This window comes from Oncorhynchus nerka, linkage group LG5, assembly GCF_034236695.1.
Source record: "Oncorhynchus nerka isolate Pitt River linkage group LG5, Oner_Uvic_2.0, whole genome shotgun sequence".
NCBI lineage: Eukaryota > Metazoa > Chordata > Actinopteri > Salmoniformes > Salmonidae > Oncorhynchus > Oncorhynchus nerka.
In genome coordinates this window covers 62,173,543-62,199,109 of record NC_088400.1, presented here as the reverse complement: position 1 = coordinate 62,199,109, position 25,567 = coordinate 62,173,543, and the positions used below count along the sequence as shown (strand labels likewise).

At 45.3% G+C, this 25,567-nt stretch overlaps 2 protein-coding genes across 4 annotated transcripts; both read left to right on the top strand.

The window, feature by feature from the left end:
• The first annotated feature begins 1,582 nt into the window (after positions 1-1,582).
• Positions 1,583-20,721, top strand: LOC115124728 (single-stranded DNA-binding protein 3-like). 3 transcript variants are annotated; one of them, XM_029654200.2, is made up of 18 exons: positions 1,583-1,873; positions 7,579-7,651; positions 8,292-8,353; positions 11,053-11,137; positions 13,241-13,330; positions 14,376-14,441; positions 14,831-14,890; positions 15,000-15,066; positions 15,497-15,564; positions 15,643-15,704; positions 15,857-15,902; positions 16,075-16,110; positions 16,230-16,281; positions 16,390-16,460; positions 16,626-16,704; positions 16,803-16,831; positions 16,972-17,073; positions 17,400-20,721. In XM_029654200.2, the coding sequence occupies exons 1-18, from the start codon at positions 1,818-1,820 to the stop codon at positions 17,553-17,555; spliced, it is 1,260 nt and encodes a 419-aa protein (XP_029510060.2). In that variant the 5' UTR covers positions 1,583-1,817; the 3' UTR covers positions 17,556-20,721. The 3 variants fall into 3 exon arrangements, with proteins under 3 accessions (XP_029510060.2, XP_029510058.2, XP_029510061.2); XM_029654198.2 differs by having other exon boundaries at positions 1,584-1,873; positions 16,230-16,284; XM_029654201.2 differs by lacking the exon at positions 17,400-20,721 and adding an exon at positions 17,224-17,354 and having other exon boundaries at positions 1,585-1,873; positions 16,230-16,284.
• A 697-nt stretch (positions 20,722-21,418) lies between these two features.
• LOC115124727 (ankyrin repeat domain-containing protein 34C-like) lies at positions 21,419-24,582 on the top strand. The gene is made up of 4 exons (XM_065018843.1): positions 21,419-21,736; positions 21,932-22,114; positions 22,427-22,643; positions 22,721-24,582. Exons 1-4 carry the CDS (start codon positions 21,515-21,517, stop codon positions 23,596-23,598), a joined length of 1,500 nt encoding a protein of 499 aa, XP_064874915.1. The 5' UTR covers positions 21,419-21,514; the 3' UTR covers positions 23,599-24,582.
• Positions 24,583-25,567: the final 985 nt, after the last annotated feature.

Here is a 25,567-nt window from a genome sequence, read left to right as displayed (position 1 = left end):
TGGTCCCAGGTCAGACACTTGTTCAGTCCTGTTAATGGTTATGATCAGAATGTGAGGTCGGGTAACCTGATCCTAGATCTGTAGTTAGAGGTAACAGCTATTCTGAGAGATAGTAGAACTATCAGGAAGTGTGAGAAGCAAAATAGTTAACCACATTGATTCAATGTGCTACTACTGAAACTCACTCTCTCTACTAGCTAGATTGTGGTATTGACATGCTCATGTTAGAGCCCTGTTCCAGTAACCTCTTTCTTTCCTACAGCATTGAAACGGGGCCCAAGTCTTTGAGACGAAGCCATCTATAGGAATCTAGTGAATACTGATCCAGAAATCCATCAAACAGCCTAATTGGTGAGTCAAACGGCCTCATTCAATTAGCAATGAAACATGTGAATGTAATATTCTGAGAGGTCCTCTTCTGGAGTGATTGAAAATACAGGTCTGGCTCGATTGAACACAACCTGTTTGGAGTGTGTGTGAGATGTGTGTGTGTGTGCGTGTGTACATTAGGGTGAATACCTCTGAATTCCAGGAGTGGAGTTGATTTATAATTACCCTAACGAATCATCCTACCCTATCAGAAATATACACACATACACACACACACAGGCACATTCCCTCAACAGTATGTGTGTTCTGAGAGGTATGTGGGCTCAGGCCAATCGATACTGATGCTATGATGAGACAGTGATAGAGTTTGAGGTCTAGAGCTGAGTAGATACAAACACACTCTCCCTCACTCTCTACCCTATTGGAGCAACACAAGCACGCTGACAGCTCTGCCTAGCTAGACTGTGTTTGTGTCCAAGCTCTTGGTACACTCTCTTTACCCCTTTTTTGGACAATGTGTTTGCTTATGTGTGTCCTGTAGAAAACAGTGGAGGTGGCTAACCCCAAGAATGACACATGCAATGCAGTCAGTGTGTCCTTCCCACAGATGAGCAACATTTAAGCAAATCACTTCGCTCCTGCACACACACACACACCCAGCCACTGCACTGCACTGCACCCACACTCACACACACATTCTTAAAGGGACAGGACACACACACATCCCTCAACTTCATACTTGGTATACATGTACACATTTGATTAATTATTCCCTCACACGACACATAGGCTGTGTTTAGACAGGCACCCCAATTCTGATCTTTTTTTCTTCACTAAATTGGTCCTTTCACCAAACAGATCAGCTCTGGAAAAGATCTGACATGAAAAGATCTGATGTGATTCGTAAAAAGACCAATTAGTGGCAAAATGATCAGAATTTGGCTTACTGTGTAAACACAGCCATTGAACTATATATAAACAGGACACACAGAGCTGTTATATACCATTCCTGGCCGGAACATACCTTACAGAGCACACAGTTACATGTGGGCACAGTAGGGTACTGTTAGAAGAGGCATGTTAGTGATCAAAACCCTGCACACATCCATGTGGGACTCCAAGCCCAGGAATGAAGAACACTGACCAGTCTATCATAATTTAGTTTGGCAAATAAACAAAAAAAAGGGATCTATCCCTTTAAGAAGCCCCCACCATTCTATAACAGGGGGAGCGTGGGTAAAACCCTGGAACAGCGACTGAAAAAAAAAAGATCACCAACAGACGGTTTCAAGCTCCCCGCGACGGCAGCAGCCCCTGTTCGGATCGGCAATGTTGAGGATGGATGTAGCCTGCTAGAAAAAAAGACACCGGGGCACAGTGAGAGAGAGAACACTACTGCTGTGTAGCTATGGAGATCGTACGTGGTCGCTTTCTTTGACAGGTGTCGGAACTGGACTGAATAAAAAGTATCGAAACCAGCTTCAAGGATGTACGCCAAGGGGAAAGGTGCTGTTGTGCCCTCAGATAACCAAGCAAGAGAAAAGTAAGTGGGAATAGTGCAATGTCACAAACACCAACTAGAGACACTAGTGCTAGGATATCTACTGTTATCTCCAACGCTCACATACACCACCTCGCTTGTTGTCATAGAAAGGGTGCAGATTAGGATACAATATGCTCTCTGTAGTTGTTTAGGGTCTTTGTTTTTCAGGTTTTCTTGCATCGGTGAATTCTTGTAGCCCTCCCTAACAAGCAAATAGTTATTGGGGGTTGATTGCTAGCCTAGCTAAACATTAGCTTACTACCAAGGTATCCATTCCTACTAGTTTCATTCTCACCCGGTACAGTATATTATTAACTTCATGTATGACATTGGCGATATTAAACAACATTGGAAAAATGTTGGAAAAATCTGCAATATGTTGCATTTTATAATTGAGTGGAAAAGAGCATCCCTACTTCTCTGGGTATTTGGGAACAATGCATTCGTGAAGATGCTTGTGTGTTTCAGGAAGCCTGGGATTAGTTTATGGTGAAATAACGTAGCCGACTGATAGCTTTTACAAAGTTGAAACCAATGTAACCGGTTTTGTTTCAATGTAACAAAGGAGTGCCCAACGTTCCAAAAAGGAACTATTCGAACTCACTCTACATTGTATGAATGTGTACCTTCATACGCGAGTTACTGCTAGGTAGGCTAGGAGCTAGCTAGCGGCAAGTATGATAACTGTGTCCAAACAGTTTGTTTAGCCCTTATTAAAGAGTAAAATAAGTGTCCTTTATAAAACGAGGTTTTCTATCGTTTAAAATTGGCCACTACGCTGAGCATTTATCCGAATAGTTGGAGTTACAAACGAGGTAGTGTGCTAGCTCAGATAGCGGTAGCTTACCTATCCCTTTGTCTGCTAGCTACGGATGCCGTTTTGTCCGTACAGGATGATGTTCCGCTGAACTGGCTGCTAGTACGACAGTAAACTTTATCGTATCCACCCAGTGCTACTGTGTTGCATTTATGTTTTTTTCCTAAACATGTTTGTCACAGCATGTGTTATTTGGTTTCTAAAGAGATTTCAAATTTGTATGGTATAACCTGCAGAACCAGATACTCATAAGTATGCACTGTGAACAACACAACTACTAGGCTATTCGTACTGATTTATTTGAGATTTACTGACAAGCTGTAGATGGCTCTCTTTTACCCTTGTCTTGCCAAATGTCAACAAAGCCGATGCCTTATTATTTGCCCATACTTTCCCCCACACATTTCAGCCCATATTTAAATTAAAGCTGTTCTAAGCCCTGTCCCTTGGATGTGCAAATAAATTGTCAACACATTTGTCTGCTCCTTCTGTGTATGTCGCTGCTGTGCTTGATATGATTATGTTCATCTACAATCTAGCCTAATTGATTTTATGAATCAACCCCAGAACTTGAGCTCTGGGCAGACCATAGCTTAGCTCAGAAGGCAAACTTTTGTTGATTTTCCTCCCCTCTGTCTCTATTGTTCTGCCTCCTCGCCTCCCTTCCCTCTCCTCCTCTGTCTCCTCTCCTTTCTTCCCCTCCTCTCCAATGCCCAGTTCTCCCTTCCTCTCTTCCAAGTCCTCATCTCCCTCTTCTGTGTTGAATTATTGAGTGTCTGACTGAAGCGGTTGCTCTGTGCTGTGAGTCGGGAGCGGTGTGTGCGTGCGGCTGCTCTGAGATGGAGCAATGTCTGTTTCTCTGTCTGTGAGAAGGAGAGTGTTCGCTGGTGGGCTGTCTTATCCATGTTTAAAGAGGGGTTTTGTCTGCAGCCGCAGGCAGGATGTCAGGTGTACTGGTGGTGAACATCAGGGGGGAAGTTTGTGTGAGAGAGAAAGGGACTGAGGGAGGTGTGAGCTGTCCCTTTGCTGACTAATTGTGTGTGTGTGCAGAGACACTACCTTCCCATCAAAACATCTCCCAGTGTTGCAGCTCAAGAAACTCTCTTCCTCTCAATGCGTGAGCTTAAATAATGCAGCAGACCAGGTGCACATAGCCCCCCACCCCATACACACACACACACACACACACACACACACACACACCTCTCATCACACATAAACATTTCATCAGTGCCCTTGTGGGGGAGATCGGTAGTTTGATCGTTAACCATAGCCTTCTGTAAACGGCCAGGAGAAGACATGGTGTGTATGTGAGAGAGTAGACCTACACTAACCAAAGTCAGTGGTGTAGTGGAGGGTAAAGGCAGTTTACCCACCATGCATCCCACTTCTGGCTTGCCTCTGAAGCTAAGCAGAGGCACTCTTTCCTGTGATCTAAAAAAAACAAGTATCCCAGTGCCCCAGGGCAGTGATTGGGGATGTTTCCCTGTGTAGAGTGTTGTCTTTCGGATGGGATGTTAAAGATCCCATGGCACGTATCATAAGGGAAAGGATGTTAACCCCCAGTGGCCTGGCTACATTTCCCCACCTTTTGGGAGACAATGCATTGAAAGTATAGGCAGCGTTACTTTATTCACTGTGAACACTGATCAGTTTGTGTGTGTGTGTGCTGAGAGACCCACACTCTAAACCAGCAGTCTCAGAGCTAAGTGACTTTCAAATCATTGACTGCCCTGTGCATTGGTCAGGTGTGTGTGAGAGTCTTAACTGACCCAAGACTGACAGTAAACTTTACTACACCACCAGGCAGCCACAGACAATTGTGTGTTAGAACCACTACCTCTGACGACCTGGTTCATAAATCACAGGCTCGCCTGTCTGAAGAGCTGAAACCTCACAATTACCTCCTACTCTTAAGACAGTTCGTACTCTTCTCTGGCAGTGTGTTTGTCCTGTCTCACCAGTTGTTTTATCTGTGATCACAGGGTGGGAACACCCCTCAGCTATTTATGGTCCTGTCCTGTGAGACTGCCCTTACGACTGTACACACACACACCAGACCTGGATTCAAATACATGTATATTTTGTTACTCAAATACACAGAAAATAAGTATTTAGATATTTTCAAATGACATGGGCCGACTCAACTACTTCTATTGTATTCGCAAGCTGTTGCGTCTCAACTGATGTCAGGCGCAACACAAACCTCAGATGATGAAAGGTCTAAGCTACAACATATTCGAATATAAAAAATATTGTTTTTCATGAAATTATAAAATAATTTGACAAACTTGTTTTTGTAAGTAAAAAAAAAAAATCAAACTCAACTGTTTTATCTTTTATAGTGGTGAAGACATGGCTGTCTCATGGTATGTGAAATGGGTCAACTTTGAGCACCTTAAATCTTCTGGATGTTTTGGTATTCAGGTGTAAGAAGCCACTTTCGAACCATTTAGGTCATGGTCCAATATGTATGGGGAAAAAAGATTTACAGTTAGTTTTCTGCAATTCTACCCATTTTTCCATGGGGTGAAATGTTTGCATTTTTAAAGAGGCACTATGCAGAAATTTCTCTTAATTCTAATAGTTTGCCAAATTTCTGTTGGACAAAAAAGTGAGCATAGTGTAGAGAATCATTGTACCATCTAGACTGCTGTGAAATTGTTTCCATAACCAAAAATATTTCATTTTCAGCTGTTTGAAAACTGGTGTACAAAGGTAAAAGATGCAAAAATATAATTTAAATGGGAAGCATCGAAATAGCGCACATAGAAGAGATACTACTTCTTAGGCTTTCAATGAGTGACAGATCTGTAACTATGACTTTTGCCGGGTCCCCCAAAAAGTTACATATTTTAGCTTTTTGAAGCAAATTTCCAGCAGTTCTACACTTTATGACGTATGCCATGTTAACCCTTTCCAGCCTGAGGGGATTGTTCCACTGGATCATGACCTCTGCGTGCATTAATGAGCATAATGAAAACATGATACCTATTTTGAATGTTGAGAAACTGCCCTCTCAAATGACAATCAGTCAAGAAAGAACACCTGTGAAAATGTATCTTACATGAAAATCTATGCCCCCCCCCCCCCAAATAACTGCAATTTACAACAATTTCTAATGAAGATCGAAATCCCTTAGAGCATATTGAGTCTCTTGTTTTGTAAGGATTGATAATATGAAATAAGAATATAAATACCTTTTACTGTGAACAAGTTGTTTTAGTGACCAATGGTATTTAAAAAGAATTCCATGGAATGTTCCTTGATCAGACACTTATCTGCGTAGTATATTCAACACATCTGCTCCAAAACAAATTACAAATAGCATTTAGTCTGACGTGATAAGCAAAGACATAAACGAGTAATAATATAAATAAGACTACTTTATTGAAAGAATAACGTTAAGCATTGTCTCATTCAATCCTGTACAAAAACTCAAAGTTAAAGTTATCACCATCATAGCCATAACATTAAATACAACATTAATCTCAGGGGTATTGTCATTGAAATGTATTTGGAATGACAGAATATGATAAAGGCATAATACCAATTTATTGGCTTTTATAACTTACATTTTTTTCTCTACATTATAGGCCCAGGCCTATCACGTGAGCAGTCAGAAAGGGAACCATTTTAAAAGCCCAACATTATTTGAGTCTTTACATGTCCTTTACATCGCCACGGCCATGAGAGTCATGTGTTAAACATGTAGGCAGGCTGGCATGCAGGATATATGGGAACAGGAAAGGACAACATACAATTGTGAGGAACATGCAGGAGAGAGTTATGGAGGAGCCAAGGTGGGGGGGCCTCTGGTGGGCAGAGGAGTCGGCTATCTCAGAGTAGACCTGGAGGCTGGTATGCAGCCAGTGTGAGCACAGTGGTCAATCTGGTTTAATTGACATTTGAGTCATTTAGCAGACGCTCTTATCCAGACCGACTTACAGGAGCAGTTGGGGTTAATTGCCTTGCTCAAGGGCAGATCAAAATATATTTTTTTGTCACGTAGTCAGTTCAGGGATTCGAACCAGCGACCTTTCGGTTACTGGCCCAACGCTCTTAACTGCTAGTTTACCTGCTGATTTTTACTAGCCCATACTAGCGACAAACTTAGCTATGTTTGACAGTACACAGAAAATCTAGCGCTCTTGTTTTTCCAGCCAGAAAGAAATGGCCCCAAAAATGTCAGAAACGGAGGGAGAAGCAACTTTCTTACCTCATCTGATCCACCTGGTTGTTTCCACTTTGAAGCGGTCAAAATGGCACTCGATCCACTCTCCTTCCAGTCATCTACCAGGGCACTGAGGCAAATGGAGGATTTGCTCTGTGACCTTTCATTGAAGTAAAAAAACAAGTTCCCACCCATAAAGCCCTAAACCATTAATATATCTACTTGTAAATCATGTGTAAATGGCAGTTTACAGAAATACATTTGGTGATTGGACGGTGGTGTTATGGCTTTAAACCATTGTTTAACTATTATTACGAAATTAGAATGCTCCGGCTGGAAAGGGTATTTGGTATTTGGCCATGATTACTACAAGTTTAGATTGGTAAATTAATCCAAAAATTGTTCGCTGGCGTGGGTAATTTAGTGACTGACATAAGAGAAATTGCTGATGCATTACCAAATTTCGAACTTGCACCTTGTGTATTCTACTATTCTAACTCACAACAGTAAGTTGAGGCCCCGACTGAGTTCCCAAAACAACCTAGCGGCCTGGGGCCCTAAGCGACCGCTTATGCCTGCAGCCTGCCGTGCACACAGTCAGCCTTGTTGTTCTAGTAGGTTTGTGTAATCCTCAATCAGATCTTTGCTAATGCTAACTCCTATGGCTTTTTCTATCGTTTTGCTAATTCAAGGTCCTGTTCTCCTCTGTTGCAGGTTAGCGCTGTACGTATATGAGTACCTGCTGCATGTAGGAGCACAGAAGTCTGCACAGACCTTCTTGTCAGAGGTAAGACGCACACGCCTTTCTGTCCGATGTCGTCCTACCTCTAGCCTGGTGGTCGCCAACTTTGGTCCTTCCCAATAAGTAAGGGACTAGAGTGAGAAAGGAGAAAGGTGGAGAATGACTGAGAGGAAAAGAGGGGGACACTGAGGTAGAGAGATGTGGACAGGTAGCGGTAGCCTAGATGGTGGTAGAGGGAGACCGAGAGAGCGAAGGGGAAGGACGGCGTTGACAAAGGGGTAGAACGAGGTGTGACTGTCTGAGGGTATTGACTGACAGGAGGAGGGAAAGAAGGAGCGTAAGGGAGAGTGTGGTCGCGAAGAGGGACAGCGTTGACTTGCTGAGACAGACTGATTATGTGTTCTTAACCTCTAGGCCAGGGGTGTCAAACTCATTCCACGGAGGGCCAAGTGTCTGGGTTTTTGGTTTTTCCTTTCAATTAAGACCTAGACAACCAGGTGAGGGGAGTTATTTACTAATCAGTGACCTTAATTCATCAATCAAGTACAAAGGGAGTGAGAACCTGCAGACGCTCAGCCGTCAGTGGAATGAGTTTCACACATACTCTACCGGCACACACCCACCCTGACAGTCTCCTCTCCTGCTGAGTTTAGAACTAGACAGCATGTTGCTTTCTCTCTTTCAGATACGATGGGAAAAGAATATTACGTTAGGGGAGCCTCCTGGATTCCTGCACTCGTGGTGGTGGTGAGTATCTCAGCCCCTTACATCTTCTTGTGTTCACACGTTTGTATTCCATTAGAATATCGTGTGTGTGTGTGTGTGTGTGTGTGTGTGTGTGTGTTGCCATTTATCGACTGTAACAGGCCCACAACGTGGTTACTTAAGTCCCATTTGGATATATGTTAGCTGTTTTCTCCAAGTAACGTTTAGAATTGACTGCTAAATGCTAACTGCCGTTCGTATAAGCTGGTTAGCATACAGAAATTGGTGCTGGTCAGTTGTTTTTAACTATATAATGCGATTGATTTGTAATAGAGGTTGGCCGAATATGATTTTAATACCGATACCGATTATTGGAGGACCATAAAAAGCCGATATATATATTTTTTAAACGGCCGATTAATCGGTATCGGCTTTTTTTACATTTATTATTATTATTTTTTTGTTTGTAATAATGACAATTACAATACTGAATGAACACTTATTTTAACTTAATATAATATACCAATAAAAATCTATTTAGCCTCATAAATAATGAAACATGTTTAATTTGGTTTAAATAATGCAAAAACGGTGTTGGAGAAGAAAGTAAAAGTGCAATATGTGCCATGTAAAAAAGCTAACGTTTAAGTTCCTTGCTCAAAACATGAGAACATATGAAAGCTGGTGGTTCCTTTTAACATGAGACTTCAATATTCCAAGATAAGGTTTTAGGTTGTAGTTAATATAGTATTTATAGGACTATTTCTCTCTATACCATTTGTATTTCATATACCTTTGACTATTGGATGTTCTTATAGGCACTTTAGTATTGCCAGTGTAACAGTATAGCTTCCGTCCCTCTCCTCCCCACTGCCTGGGCTCGAACCAGGAACACATCGACAACAGCCACCCTCGAAGCATCGTTACCCATCGCTCTACAAAATCCGCGGCCCTTGCAGAGCAAGGGGAACAACCACTCCAAGTCTCAGAGCGAGTGACGTCACCGATTGGAAACTCTATTAGCGCGCACCTCGCTAACTAGCTAGCCATTTCACATCGGTTACACCAGCCTAATCTCAGGAGTTGATAGGCTTGAAGTCATAAACAGCTCAATGCTTGAAGCATTGCGAAGAGCTGCTGGCAAAATGCACAAAAGTGCTCTTTGAATGAATGCTTACGAGCCTGCTGGTGCCTACCATCGCTCAGTCAGACTGCTCTATCAAATCATAGACTTAATTATAACATAATAACACACAGAAATACGAGCCTTAGGTAATTAATATGGTCAAATCCAGAAACTATCATCTCGAAAAGACGTTCATTCTTTCAGTGAAATATTTTATCGAACGGGTGGCATCCCTAAGTCTAAATATTGCTGTTACATTGTACAACTTTAATGTTATGTCATAATTATGTAAAATTCTGGCAAATTAGTTCGCAACGAGCCAGGTGGCCCAAACTGTTGCATATACCCTGACTGCGTGCAATGAACGCAAGAGAAGTGACACAATTTCCCTAGTTTAATATTGCCTGCTAACCTGGATTTCTTTTAGCTAAATATGCAGGTTTAAAAATATATACTTCTGTGTATTGATTTTAAGAAAGGCATTGGTGTTTATGGTTAGGTACAGTCGTGTAACGATTGTGCTTTTTTTGCAAATGCGCTTTTATTAAATCATCCCCCGTTTGATGACGTTGGCTGTCTTTGTTAGGAAGAAATAGTCTTCAAACAGTTCGCAACGAGCCAGGCGGTCCACACTGCTGCATATACCCTGACTCTGTTGCAAGAGAAGTGACACAATTTACCCAGTTAAAATAAATTCTTGTTAGCAGGCAATATTAACTAAATATGCAGGTTTAAAAATATATGCTTGTGTATTGATTTTAAGAAAGGCATTGGTGTTTATGGTTAGGGACACATTGGAGCAACGACAGTCCTTTTTCACGAATGCGCACTGCATCGATTATATGCAACGCAGGACATGCTAGATAAACTAGTAATATCATCAACCATGTGTAGTTATAACTAGTGATTATGATTGATTGTTTTTTTTAAGATACGTTTAATGCTAGCTAGCAACTTACCTTGGCTTACTGCATTCAGGTAACAGGCAGGCTCCTCGTGGAGTGCAATGAGAGGCAGGTGGTTCGAGCGTTGTGGTTCGAGCGTTGGACTAGTTAACTAGTAAGGTTGGAGATTGAATCCCCCGAGCTGACAAGGTAAAAATCTGTCGTTCTGCCACAGAACAAGGCAGTTAACCCACCGTTCCTAGGCCGTCATTGAAAATAAGAATGTGTTCTTAACTGACTTGCCTAGTTAAATAAAGGTGTGTAAAATATATATATTTTTTTACATCTGCCAAATCGGTGTCCAAAAATAGTGATTTCCGATTGTTAGGAAAACTTGAAATCGGCCCTAATTAATCGGCCATTCCGATGAATCTGCCGACCTCTACTTGTAATGATGACATGAACACGTGTTGGGGTTGACATCCATACAATCATTATATTGAGATTTCTACCTCAACATGTGTATTTCACACTATGTTAACAATAGCCTAAATGTTGGCTGATTTTGCTGGGGGGCAATGAGAAGAGTCTGGATCTTTCCCCCACGGTCCTTCATGCGTCTCCATGGCAATTCAATTGCTTTGGTGGAGTTCGCTTGACCTCTTTATCGCCTCGATTGGCTCATCAGGTGCTCCCTGACATGAACCCTCTTCCTCTATTTCCTGTTGCAGTGTATTCTGGGATTTGTATTGCGCTGCGCCGGACAGACGGGAGAACTGCGAACACTCCAGCGAGGCCAAGGCCTTCCATGATTACGTGAGTGACCGGCCCAAGTGTGTGTGTGTGTGTGTCTTCGTCCCGCCTCTTCCCATGTGTGTGTGTGTGTGGCTATGGTCAGTGTGTGGAGATAATGGAATGGAGGTCTTAATCCAGTAAGCCCAGCACTGGGCCGGGGTTAAGCCAGGGATTTGTGGGTGGGTTTGTGTGTGTTGCAGCCCTGGCATCTGGCCCAGAGCAAGGGGGGCTTTCACATCCTCGGTGCCAGAGAGAGCTGGTTAACCGTGTGTGTGCATGCTCTGTTTTGTCTGCCGTGGCTGGCAACTGTTTGAGTGAAGTGCCAGTTTGCCAGTCTCGAGGACCAGATGGTCACTCAAACACACAAGGTGTGTGTCTATATCCATGTAGAGCATTCTGGCAGGGGGGGGGGGGTGTCTCTCTGTGTGTGTGTGTGGCCTCAGACATGCTGTTTTCTAAGTCCATAGACAACAAATGATTTAGTTATCCTGTAACTCTCTTTGCCTTCTTTCCTCTCTCATTTTGCCCCCTTTACTCATCTCTTTTTTTTGTGGGAGGGGGGGGGATTTACCACTCTTCTCTCCCCTTTTTCTTTCTCTCTCCCTCCATCTTCCAGTGTTTGTTTGTCTTACCATTGAAAAGGTCAATAATGTGTTGAGCACCATTGATCTGTCCATTTTCTCTGTGTGTGTGTGGGCTGGATAGATCAATTCCATTCAGTATCGGTGAGCCACATCGCCCAATCAAATCATCAATTTTGATTTGTTGATTAATTATTCATGGTGGTGGATTCCTATAGGCTGAGCCAGACGTTAACCTTCCCCTGTGGTGCTTCCTGTCACTGTGTGTGTTGACATTTATTTCTGTTTGTGTGTTTGAGTGATAGTCCACCATGTAGCTTTATTGATGTACAGTTATTTGTCATTGATGTGTAGGATTTAGGATTTGTCTGTGTTTTGTCGATATGTCAAGCATGATGCCAGTAGCCTGGTTAATGGTATTTCTATACGAACCTTGCCCTCTGGCTAGGTGGAGTTTTCACCATATTGCCTATATCTATCCAATTATTTCATATCCACACAAGTGGTTAGGGCCTGGCTAGAGGTTATTACTGAAAACCCGTCACTCTGTCTCTCTCTCGTCTCTTTCTCCTACCTCCCTCTTCTCCCCCTCTCTCTGAGAGGGGGATGCTAGAGGCACGGGGAGCAAAGGACCAGTCTCCATAGCAACAGCTTCGACTAGCTACTGCAAGAGATGAGAGAGGGGGAGTGGGCAAAAGGAAGTGAGAGCGACGGGGAAGAGAGGTTAGGGGAGGGGGAGGTGAGGTTAGGGCTGTGGGAGGAGAGGTGAGGTTAGGGCTGGGGGAGGGAGAGGTGAGGTTAGGGCTGGGGGAGGGTGAGGTGAGGTTAGGGCTGGGGGAGGGTGAGGTGAGGTTAGGGCTGGGGGAGGGTGAGGTGAGGTTAGGGCTGGGGGAGGGTGAGGTGAGGTTAGGGCTGGGGAGGGTGAGGTGAGGTTAGGGCTGGGGGGTGAGGGTGGGGGGAGGTGAGGTGAGGTTAGGGCTGGGGGAGGGTGAGGTGAGGTTAGGGCTGGGGGAGGGTGAGGTTAGGGCTGGGGGAGGGAGAGGTGAGGTTAGGGCTGTGGGAGGGGTGAGGTTAGGGCTGGGGGAGGAGAGGAGAGGTGAGGTTAGGGCTGGGGGAGGAGAGGAGAGGTGAGGTTAGGGCTGGGGAGGAGAGCTGAGGTTAGGGCTGTGGGAGGGTGAGGTTAGGGCTGGGTGAGGTTAGGACTATGGGAGGGGGTGAGGTTAGGGCCGTGGGAGGGAGGAGAGGTGAGGGTTAGGGCTGTGGGAGGAGAGGTGAGGGTGAGGGGGCCGTGGGGGGAAGGTGAGGGCCGTGGGGGGGGGCAGATGTTTGGAGAGGGTTAAGGGGAATGAGCCGGGGAAAGAGAGCAAGATTGAGGGAAGACCCTATGTTGTCCCCAGGGACTCAGTGGCCTGTGCATGGGCAGAATTAGCATAAATGTATAAAGACAAGGTGTGTGTCAGTTTAACATAAAGTGGAAAGGGCAGGTTTTAGGATGGTCTGTGTGACTCTGTGCTTCATCTTTTAACGTGTGTGTGTGTTGCAGAGTGCGGCAGCAGCCCCCAGTCCTGTGATGGGGAATATGCCTCCTAATGATGGTATGCCAGGAGGACCCATGCCGCCTGGATTCTTCCAGGTAATACACCTCTTCATCCATCTCTTTTGCTACCTCCCTCGCCCCTCACATTACGCATGGTAAAACTCCCTCTCTCCCTCCACTCCACCAATCATCTTCATCATCCATTACTTTATTCCCTCTTCCTAGATCTCCTCACACTTTTTCACCTCCCTCTCTTGCTCTCCACCCCCCCTCTTTCTCTCCACCTCCAATAATCCCTCTCTCCTCTCATATATAGAACACACACACACACACACACACACACACACACACACACACACACACACACACACACACACACACACACACACACACACACAGCCAGACAGCGTGATGGACAGCCCTGGCATTTGGCAGCGGCGATGATAAGGTGGAACGGAGAGAGATGGGCCTCAATGTGTTTGTTTCTGTGGCTATCACTTCATTGTCTGTCGAGAGTGGAAGAGCGAACTGGAGAGAGCTGAAATGAAAGAATGGGAGGGAGGAAGTCGGTGAAAGTGGGAGATGGCAAGAGAATAGTGAGGGAGCGAGAAAAGAGGAGAGGCACGGAAGTGCTATTTATAACACAAGTGAGGGAGGAGGGTGTCTGTGCTTGTGTTGTCCTTTTTGTACAAGTGGCCTTATCATTAGCAAGAGCTGCTTGCTGCAATTATGCATGTGTTGCTATTATCATGTGTGTGCTTGGTGTTTGTTCGCTAATAATAAAAAAAAATTGAAGACCCACAGAATTCACAAAACAAACCTGAAGTCATTCATGCACATTCAAGCAGTTCCTCAGTCTCTTGTTGCATGTCCTGATGTTGAACAGTGTGGGATGGACGGTGACCAAACATGCTGTAGGCTCCTCTGATCCACTGTTGTTCTGAGCTGTGTTTTATAGTTGTGTCAACATTACCCTCTAGTGGTGAAGACACCCTCTTACCATGGATTAGGAAAAATGCCCTCTCCCCCTCGGTGTTCTGATTGGCTACTGCCTAGCTTCTCTTCCACATCCCTGATTGGCTTGTTCCTGCAGCTGTAGTTGTTAGCTCCTCTCTCTGATGTCACTCTTCTCTTCTCTCAGGGTCCGCCAGGCTCCCAGCAGTCTCCTCACGCACAGCCCCCCCACGGCATGGGACCACACGGACAGGTAACAAACACACATAAATAATTGACTCTCCTCTGGAGCTGTTCTGGGGGGGTTGAAGCTTTAGCCTCCACACAGACACACTCCACCAACCCCTCATCAATAAAACAAAAGAGGAGCCACTGTGGACCAACACACTGAGTGCACATGTGCACGGGACAGACGGAACACACACAATACTCTACATGTACCACTACATGTAAGGCTAAGGGATGAGAGTGACGCCTGCATCCTTGAAGACAAGCTTCCTCTGTAAAATATCTCGTTAATTAGCCGGCTCATTGTTTTAGTGTTCTGTGTTCTCACCCCCTTCCTCCATTCACACTCTGTCCATCTGTCTGCTCAACTCCTTTTCAGTGGGAATGACAAACTCTCTCTCTTGTCTCTCTCAGCCTTTCATGTCGCCACGGTTTCCAGGTGGACCCCGCCCCTCTCTCCGAATGCCAAATCAGGTATGGACCACATGCTCACCTATACAGCTGAACATGCACTTCCAGGTAGGTATGTGCTGGTGGTCCATACTCACCATCGCCCTTTCTCTCGACCATCTGTTTCCCTCAGCCTCCCGGGGGAATCCCTGGGTCTCAGCCTCTCCTGCCAAACAGCATGGACCCCACCAGACCACAAGGTGTGTGTGTGTGTGTGCACATTATTCATGCTTGTGTTTATGTAAGCTTGCAGTTTTTCAAGTGACATTCCTCTCTGAGAATGCCGGTGCCCCCAGGACCTTACAGATCCAGGGGTCATCTGGGTGGAAGATAGGATAGTGTGGGTCTCTGAGTTTGTCTTGAGATTACAGGTTCAGATTATAGAGTACTGTTTAACCCAACAGGGGTCCCAGTTAATGAGGTTAGAGGAGAGTTTAGTCTGTTGCCTGCCATTAACCCTGCCTTCCAGGTTCAGACTGACCATATGTGGATTAGGTGTGGAGGTGACCGTCTCATTGGATAAAAGTGTTTGCTAAGTGAATCGAATGATCCATATTAGACCATCACAGTGTCTTTAACTACCAGTGTGTGTTGGTGTTAAGACTGTTCTTGTCATCTTTTCTCCTATAGGACATCCTAATATGGGCGGGCCAATGAGAATGAACGCTCCACGAGGAATGGGGCCCATGGGTCCACAGGTAAGTGTAAGCGTGTGCGCACACACACACACACACACTCTCTAGTTTTGACACCGTGTATCTCTTCTCTCTATGTAGAACTACGGGGGTATGAGACCCCCTCCTAACTCCATGGGTGGTCCTATGCCTGGGATGAACATGTAAGTGTTCCCTCCATAGGGAGAAATACAGTCTATCCCATAGCACCAGCTTCATGGTTGAATATCGAAGGCCCCGACATCGTGAATGTTGAACTGTTGTTTTCTTGGTTTATGGCAGTGTTCCCTATACTTAGTCTTTCTCTGTCTCTCAGGGGACCTGGTGGTAGAGGGCCGTGGCCTGGTCCCAATGCCAACTCAGTAAGTTGTTTCCTCGCTCAATTTGCCATAGATTAGATGATTCATTACAATGATTATTATTTAAGATGGCTTGAAAATGTACTATACTGCCCTCTTGTTGCTGGAGGAAAGAACTACTGGTTAGTTGAGAATCTCTCCCCCCTAACTTCTAGTTTCCCTTCTCTCATCACAGATACAATACTCCTCCTCATCTCCCGGCCACTATGTGGTGAGTAGCCAACCCTCAGTGTTTTCAACAACTCGTCAGTTATAAAACTGTTCCTTAGCTATAGAAATGGGGGAAATTGTGTGCACTGTTCTTATTGACCTTTTTGAACTGTTTCTCAGGGTCCTCCAGGAGGAGGGGGGCCGCCCGGAACTCCCATCATGCCCAGCCCAGGTGGTGCGTCTCTTAAATATGTCCCCCCAGCACCAGTACTATATTTACACTATGTGTGTTGCCTCTCTCTGTGGACTAATGTTGTGCTATTGTGTTGGTCTCCCCCAGACTCCAACAACTCCAGTGAAAACATCTACACTATGATGAACCCTATAGGACCAGGAGGAAACAGACCCAACGTGAGTCACATTACACGTCGTATTCCACCGCGTGATGTCGCGCAGCGTGACACCACCATACAGTATGACTTAATCCCCCTGCTGATTAGATAGGGCAATAAAACCAGTCCGAAGGTCCAGTTTCACTGAGACATCTTTATGTTCTGTGTGTGTGTTCTCTCCCAGTTCCCTATGGGCCCGGGGCCTGATGGACCGATGGGAGCTATGGGAGCCATGGAACCTCACCACATGAACGGCTCACTAGGTGGGTGACAGGGTTATGAACACCTGTTATAATGCAGTCGTAAGGGTGACATAATGTTCAGTGCATGGATGAACTGTTTTGAATCTCATCTCTCTCAGGCTCTGGGGACATGGACGGGTTGCCAAAGGTGAATATAAATCCACTTTTCTACAACATTTGACTTCAATCTCTCAAACAGACAGAGGGACATGTCTTGGAGCTGCTGGTGAAATAACTTGTGGTACAACATAGTTATAGAGTTATCGTACTCTCTCTCTATCTATCCAGAACTCTCCTAACAACATGGGGGGTATGAGCAACCCTCCCGGGACGCCGCGGGACGATGGAGAGATGGGTGGAAACTTCCTCAACCCATTCCAAAGTGAAAGTGTGAGTACTGCTGGCCAATGACCCCCTGACCCTTATACCTTGACCCCTCAAGAACCAGGGTGGGTGACCTGGTATGTAATGTTGTAGCGTTTACATTTTTCACTCATGTCTACCACTCCCCCCCCCCCCCCCCCCCTTCTCTCTTCACAGTATTCACCCAACATGACGATGAGTGTGTAATTTTAATTTCTTTATTTTTGTATTTTCTTTTGGTTATTTTTGTTTTTGTACCTTTCCACCTGGATTTTCCAACCCCTCACCTTGGATCGGACTCATTCTGCCTTTCCCACCTCACCTCCACCCCCCGAACTCTTGCCGCTACCCAGGCTTCTAGGACAGCCCTGGGGCATGCTGGGCCTCTAGTGAAGGCGGAGCTTCCCGACGCTGTCTGTGGCCTAGACAGGAAACAGAGACACAGGAAGTCCCTACTCTCTAACCCTGCCCCCTGCCTCTCTGACTTCTTGTCAGGGTCTGGACAATGAGAGAGGGGATGATGGAGAGACTGGATAACATGGACACCCTTCAGGACACAGCATGGTAGGGTTCTGTCAGTAACTGTCTGGAAGCTCGACAAACATTTACATTGGCATTCACTTTTATTTTGATGTTTTTATTGTTTCTAATGGATTTGATTGTGTTTCTAATGGATGCAGGGGTGGATACAGGGAACGAATCTCGAATGATCCCCCTTTCCCTATGTAGTGCACTACTTTAGAGGAATAGGGTGTCATTTGAGACCTAGACATGGAAGTGTCGTCTAGCCCCCCTCCCCCTCGTTCACTCTGTGTATACATTTAAAAAACAAGTGTTGTGATGTTTTCCATTACTCTGTATGTAATGTATTATTGCTATTCTTTTATAATATTTTATTGTTATGATTTAATAATATTATGATTCTGTTTATTTTAAAATGTAGGATTTAATTTCTGGATGTTTGTTGTTGTTGAAAGGGCACGCACCCACTGATGACCCCTTCGTTAGTAACGTCACAGGACGCTGAACCTTCACTAGTCTCCTTAAGGAAAACCCACAGGATATACACCATCTACTGCCCAGTCAGAGAACAGCACCTTGGTCCATCATGGTACTTTAAATTGTAATGTCCCTCTCCATCCCCCCCGAGAAGGCGTTTTCTCTGTAGTAGACTAAGTGACCCTGAACATGCAGAGGATGCACAGTTGTATTTATTTGTTTAATCTTCCTTTGAGACAGACTTATTGTCAACCTGTTCTATCTGCACACTCCGGAATCACTCTGCACCAATCAGCATCCACCTAGAGGAAGACATTTTGGAAGTGTCTGGTTTTTAAAAAAATTTTTTTTTACCCAGAGGGCAGTTCTTCTGACCTGTGAAATGATTCTGCTTGGATGCTTAAAGGACTCTTGTAACAGAGCTGAGCCAATCAGGAGGTGGTGTGGCAATTGCCATGGTAACTGGCAAGACACCCCCCCCTCAAGAGGACAACATCTGTCCTTACTCACACACAACCAACCAATCGGCCTACCTACACCCTCCCCCTCCCCAAGAGGACAACATCTGTCCTTACTCACACACAACCAACCAATCGGCCTACCTACACCCTCCCCTCCCCAACCACCTCTCTCTCCTTTTGTGACGTCTCCATCTGTCTTTGGTTTGTTTTGTAAATACTGTAAAGTGAATTTTGATATCATGACATGTTTTGATATTTCCGTCACAACCGATGACCTGCGAAATGAGTTGATTCAGACCAACTTGGTTTGAAAAGAGACGGTGTGTGTGTTTTTACAGTACCTCACTGTTCAACTCGGACACAACTGGCGCCAGGAGGGACCCTCTTTATTGGCTCATTATGTAGGAACTACAACTAACGTTAAGAGTCCAGACTATTTCCTGGCCAGGTCAAGCTGTTAGGGAAATCTCCTGTCCCTCGTAACGATAGATGAAAAGAAAATGATTGTTTTCTATTAAGCCTTTTTCTATATTTGAATTGAGAAAAGATGTTAAATCACAGGTTCCTAATGATATGGAGAGAGTTAAGGGGGAAAGGCTTCTGGTGTAGTTTGAGATACTGCTGTATAGATTCAACTCTGAACCATATTCACTAAGGGCAAATTGGAAATGCACCCAATTCCCTATATAGCGCACTACTGAAGCCAAAAGTAGTGCACTACATAGGGAAATTGGGTGCCATTTGGAACGTGCCCTAGTTTGCACCAGTGCAAACTGTTTATTGTTGGAAGAGGATAATTATTGGAAAACGAACCGTGAAACTGTTTAGTTTTTAAAATGTGAGATATATTTACTTACCATAACTAGGGCTAGGAGTGTTTTATGTGCCCTTGCCAGTGGAGGCTGCTGAGGGGAGGATGGCTCATAATGTCTGGACTGGAGCGTGGAACCATGTTTGTATGTAACATTTCACTGATTCGGGCTCCAGCCATTAAGCACAAGCATCCGTCCCCAATTTAAGTTGCACCGACCTCCTGTGGTCCTTGTCATTTCATGTGCTCCGGAAAAACTCATGACCTTCTTTTGACCTTTCCACTCTGCTCATACGGAAGAGGACGCCTCTATCTGTGACCGCATGGGCAGCGCCATTGAGGCTACAACCCATAGGAACCCCCATCCGGTTGACTACTTTAGTATGGCGAAAGCCCTCAATGGCGCTGCCCTTGCTAAAACGGCATTTTGGCCACTATTATTCTCTATGGCTCTTACCTTTTTTCAAGTTGTTTTCTGACTGTGACCTGTTCAGGGAAACCTCCTGGCCCTAGTGGTGTCAAACTGTGCACCGGTGCAAACGCCTCTCCTGTATGAAAAATCAACGTTTGTCACATTGTTGGTCATTTGTGTCTTTCTATGGTGACGTATAATACTGTTTCATTCTGGGTTGAAAGGAGGGGACAGCGGGCGAGGACACATTTGACTGTTCCTTGGCTTTGTCCATCTCGCTAGTCTAAAGTAGCGTCCTCCTCTCCCTTCACCTGCACTGACGTGGAAGATGGATCTGTGCAGACGAAGGAGATGACGTGAGGAGAGGAAGCCACTTTAAATCTGAGCCGCAGGCCATGTTTTTCCTCTGACGACAAAGCAGCATTGGATACGAGGCAGTTTGTTTTTCCAGAACATTTAGTCCATTACAATGATCCTGTGTTTTTAAATTCTGTTAACCCCTTTTTAGATTGGGTGCCACCTTGATTTGAAGATCCAACTGAAAGAACTTTGACCCATCTCTTGCAGTGCTGTGTAATATAAATGATCCCATGACATTTGGTTGGAATATTGCCATATTCAGGTTCTTTTCAAAAGCAGCGGGAACATAATCTAAGGGGACAACATGGTATCATGCCAATCTGGATTAAACATGGTGAAGAACTGCTTCCTGGGTTTGCTTTGTATTTCCTGATAGGCTAGTTTCTACTCCTAAATGTCTTGTGTAGTAATAAAACGTTTCCTATTTGTACGTTTTCTTTGTTGTAATAAAGTTTCTTTAGAGACTGATAAAGTTGCTTATTGGGAAGGGGGAAAAAAGGGGGAGATCTTGCATCAACAATAAATGTCAGTTGTTTTGGGTTTTTCACCGAGTCATCTGTGTTTTTTCACCCCTGTGTCCTTCTCGTTGTTGTAGATGATACATCAAAAAAACAAATAAAGTGAATTCACTACTTTTGCCAAGACATTTAGTTCTTTCAACACCTTTTAGAGGCTTCTAGTTCCCATCACCTCAATTAGTTTGCGCTCTCTTGCACTGCTGACGATGAGGGCAAAGGATGTGTGTGTGTGTGTTTACAGGCCTATCTATAGGCAGAATAGCCAGAAAACATTCCTCATCCACAGGTCTTTTTATCACCATTTTGTGTAGTGACAAGATGGCGTTGACAGACATGGCAGCTCTGCTTCTAGCTCCTAAGCAACTTTGCAGTATTTCTTTTTTTGTTTTTGTGACAAGCATTTCGCTGCACCCGCAATAACATCTGCTAAATGTGTATGTGACCAATAAAATGTGTTTTAGAGTGCCATTTCTGCACACACACCCCTCTGGGCTGTTTGAACTCAGGCGGTGGTCTGCCAGATGAAGGCTGTTCAAAGCTGACTTCTATCAGTCCTTCCCAGAGCCTTTTGTAGTGTGGAGACTCAGCATCAGGTGACATTTAGAGCTGAAAACCATTGACAACTTTGAAGGCTCACCGCTACCCACGCCTGCCCTTCACCTGAGACCGGAACCCACGCTCCTCGTACAGGAGAGAGGTAGAACGGAGTGAAGAGGATGTGTATCAGTGTCCAGTCGGCTGAAGTTGTCTGCTGCCAATATGTGATGTGTGGATCTCCACTTGGTCTGGAGTGAAACCTTAACAACCCAGGACCTCAGACAACCCAGGTACGTTTGGATGCTAACTCACTATTTTACTTTCGGCTGTCTGTTTGACTGCCTCTCTATCTTTTGCTCTCCTCCAGACCATGTCGGTCCCCCAGGACCTCCTGCCAGACGGCAGTCCCCTGATTGGAGCAGCGAGGCTGGGGAAGCTTCGCCTCGTTAGGCTGCTCCTGGAGGGTGGTGCCCAGGTCAACGAGAGAAACCCGGGAGGAGAGACTCCTCTCCTGGCAGCGTGTAAAGCCCTGAGAGGGGAACCCACTGGACCTGGAACCCTGAAACTGCTCAGATACCTACTAGACAACCAGGTCTGTGTCTGCTTTTAAAGGAGAGCTCTGTAGGTTTAATTTTCCCTTGTGGGATTCTATCGTATTCTATTCTAAACAGGTGGGTCCTAAAGCCGTGTGTGTGTGTGTGTGTGTGTGCGTGCGTGCGTGCGTGCGTGCGTGCGTGCGTGCGCCTACCTACATCCTCCTAACCCCATCCTATCTTTCCCCACCCAGGCAGACCCTAATGCCCAGGACCGGTCAGGCCGTACAGCTCTGATGTATTCCTGTATGGAGAGGGCTGGAGCTCAGCTAGCCTCTACTCTCCTCTCAGCTGGAGCTGACCCCAGTATGGAGGACTACTCTGGAGCTTCAGCTATGGTCTACGCTATCAACGCACAGCACCAGCCTACACTACAGGTCAGGAGGGAGGAGGAGGGTGTGTGTGTGTGGTTAACTATACTTGTGGGGACCAGTAGTCCCCACAAGAATAGTAAACAAACAAGGGGGACATTTTGTTGGTCCCCACAAGGTCAAACGCTATTTCTAGGGGGTTTAGGGTTAAGGTTAGAATTAGGTTTAGGGTTAGATTTTTGAGTTAAGATTCGGTTAAGGTTATGGGTTAGGGAAAATAGTGTTTTGAATGGGACTGAATAGTGACCCCCCAAAATGTTAGTTATACAAGACTGTGTGTGTGGTGAAATGTTTATAACTGACCATTACATACCCCAGGTGCTACTGGACGCATGCCGCGCCAAAGGCCGTGACATCATCATCATCACCACGGAGATGGGTGTGAGCGGAGGACCGGTGACGAGGCGCTACCTGAACGTTCTGCCGTCTCCCGATGCATCACCTGTCACCTGCATGTCACCCTCTGACATCATCATCAAGACGGGCTCACCCAACTCACTTGAGGGAGAGAACGTGTTCAATTTCAGAGGATCAGGTTAGAGGGAGGGAGGGAGGGAGGGAAGGTGTTAAACATCTCAGTAACCTGTCTCATCCTTTCTTATCTCATCCCAGGTAAGAGGGGAAGTGGCAGCAGCAGATTCTCCCCATGTGAGCTGAGTCCAGTGGACCAGTCCTGTATCACCCCTCCCAGACAGCGACAGTGGTCTGAACCATGGCTAGCTATTCACAATCTGGCTCGACTTAACAAGGTCTACCAAGAGGGAAGGAGGGAAAGGAAGGTAGAGGAAGAGGGAGGAGAGGAAGGAGGAAAGGGAGAAAAAGGTTTTCTTCATCACGACTTTAAGAAGGAAAGGAGGGAGAAGGCCGAGCTAGAGGAAGAGGTGGGAGATGCCTCTTGTTCTCTCCTCTTTCCCACAGAGGAGCACCTTTCCCAGGCAGCCCAGAGCAGACTGTCCCCTGAGAGGAGGCTAGCCCCTGGAGGTTCCACCTTGGATTTATACAGAGAACACCCCAGTACTCAAACTGCTTTACATTGTAGAGGGGGATCTAATGTCATCGGAGGCGACCCAATGACCCGGAAGTGCTCTGTGGACAAACTTCCTCCCTGCTCTCCCTCTCGCTGGCAGGGAGCTCGTAGGAACACCCTCCCTTCCTTGACTCCAGCTCCACCCCTTCTTCACCTGCCTCCCCTATCGTGTTATGAGTCTCACCTACAGGTCCCGCCCCTTGGCCTACCTGTTGCAGGTGTAGGCATGGTGTGTCGGACGCAGCTGACCTCCCCCTCCTCCCCTCTTTCTCTCACTCCGCCCCTTTCTCGCACTCTCTCCTCCTCCCCCGCTCTTCCCTTTAAAACAATATTTAGACCGGGCTTTCTGCCTCCTCTACCCATCTCCTCGTCCTCCTTTGTTCCCCCTCTCCCTCCCTCCAGTGAGAGGCCACCTCGACGTCACTCTATCCAGCTGGAGCCGCTGAGAGGAGAGGAGGATTAGGAGGAATAGAGGAAGAACAGAGGAGATAAGAGGGAGAGGAGGAAAGGAGGTGCGGGAGTGAGACCCTATGTTAGCTGTTGTGGTGTGATATGTGTGATACTTGTAATAACCTCTAGAGCATGCTGGACACTTATTTAGTGCTTGCTGACCTGAATGTGTGCTTTCATATCAACAGTCTAAAGCAGTAATCTCCAATCCAAAGAATGAGTTGGAATCATTTGTTTATTAGATATTTCCTATTTATACTGTATGGATATAAAAGCCATCCTTTATTCACTTCTGTTGTAGCCTTTTCCCCACGCTGAAAGTTGTCGCTGAACTTTAGTCTGTCTTGCTTTATGATAGTCACATGCCCCTACCTTTACAAGAAGTTAGTCAGTATTCTTAGTGAGGGCTTTAAAGCAAATGTTAATTTGACTGTGTACTTTATCTACAGGATTGGTGTCCCGTCAACAGGATGGTTGAGCTAACGTAGGCTAATATGATTAGCATGAGGTTGTAAGAAACAAAAACAAATCACAGGACATATCTGATATTCTTGCTAATCTAACTGCACTGTCCAATTTGCAGTAGCTATATTACAGTGAAGGAATACCATGCTATTTGAGGAGAGTGCACAATTATGAACTTGAAAATGTATGAATTAACCGATTAGGCACATTTGGGCAGTCTTGATAAAACATTTTTAATAGATATGCAATAGTTTATTGGATCACTTTAAAACTTTGCACATACACTGCTGTCATCTAGTGGCCAAAGTCTAAATTGCACCTGCGCTAGAATAATTCATTTTGGCCTTTCTCTTGCATTTCAAAGATGATGGTACAAAAAAACGGTTGTTTTTGTCTTTCACCAGATCTAATGTGTTATATTCTCCTACATTAATTTCACATTAACACAAACTTCAGTGTTTCATTTCAAATGGTATCAAGAATATACATATCCTTGCTTCAGATCCTGAACTACAGGCAGTTACTCATTTTGGCATTTTGGCATTTGATCTCGTAACAGGGGTGGGCAATTCCAGTCCATGAGGGCCTGACTGGTGTCACAGTTTTGCCCCAGCTCACACACCTGACTCCAATAATCACCTAATCATGATCTTCAGTTTAGAATGCAATTTGATGAATCAGCTGTGTTTGCTAGGGATGGAGAAAAAGTGTGACATCAATCAGGCACCCGAGGACTGGAATTGCCCACCCTTGCAGAATTCACTCTTCTTTTCCCACTCACGTGTTTGACAACAGCTGATAATTAGCTCAATTGAAGCGCTGTACCAACATGTACAAATGACGGAGTCAATGTAATCGTGCATTAGATGACGCATTCAGAGTACTGCGTTTATGTGCTAGCAGGAACTAAGAAACTCGGAAATGTCAGACTTGCTTACTGGTTGTAGTTATATACGTGTCACATTCAACGATTCAGCAAGTCGGACATTCCAGAGTTTCCTAGTTCCGACTAGCATGTGAACGCTGCATACTTTCTACATTTCACATACTATAAAACATATTTTTTGCATACTATTTAGTATGCTAATATGGGTATTCTGATACTGCCTCTTTCTCTCACACACTGAGCACGAGCACAGTCATCTCCATTATGACCACAGCTTCCTCTGACCTGGCAGAGCACCTGTCCTGTTCCATCTGCACAGAGATCTACGCTGAGCCTGTGTCTCTGAGCTGTCTGCCTAGCACACCTTGGAGATGCCTCCAAGACAGCCGGAATGCTGGACACCAGCTCTGGTCAGAGCCAGAAACTTCCAGATCAACAGACTGATCAGGAATGTGGCCTACCAGCTGAAACTGGAGGAAGATCCTAAAAGATAGAGCGCCACAACCGAGAGAGGAAACGGCAGAGAAGATGAACGTGGGGAACATGGAGAGGCTCGGGAGACGGACAGTAATCTGATCTCTGGGATCTGCGGAGATGGGAGAGACGACAGAGGACATACATTCCAACCTAG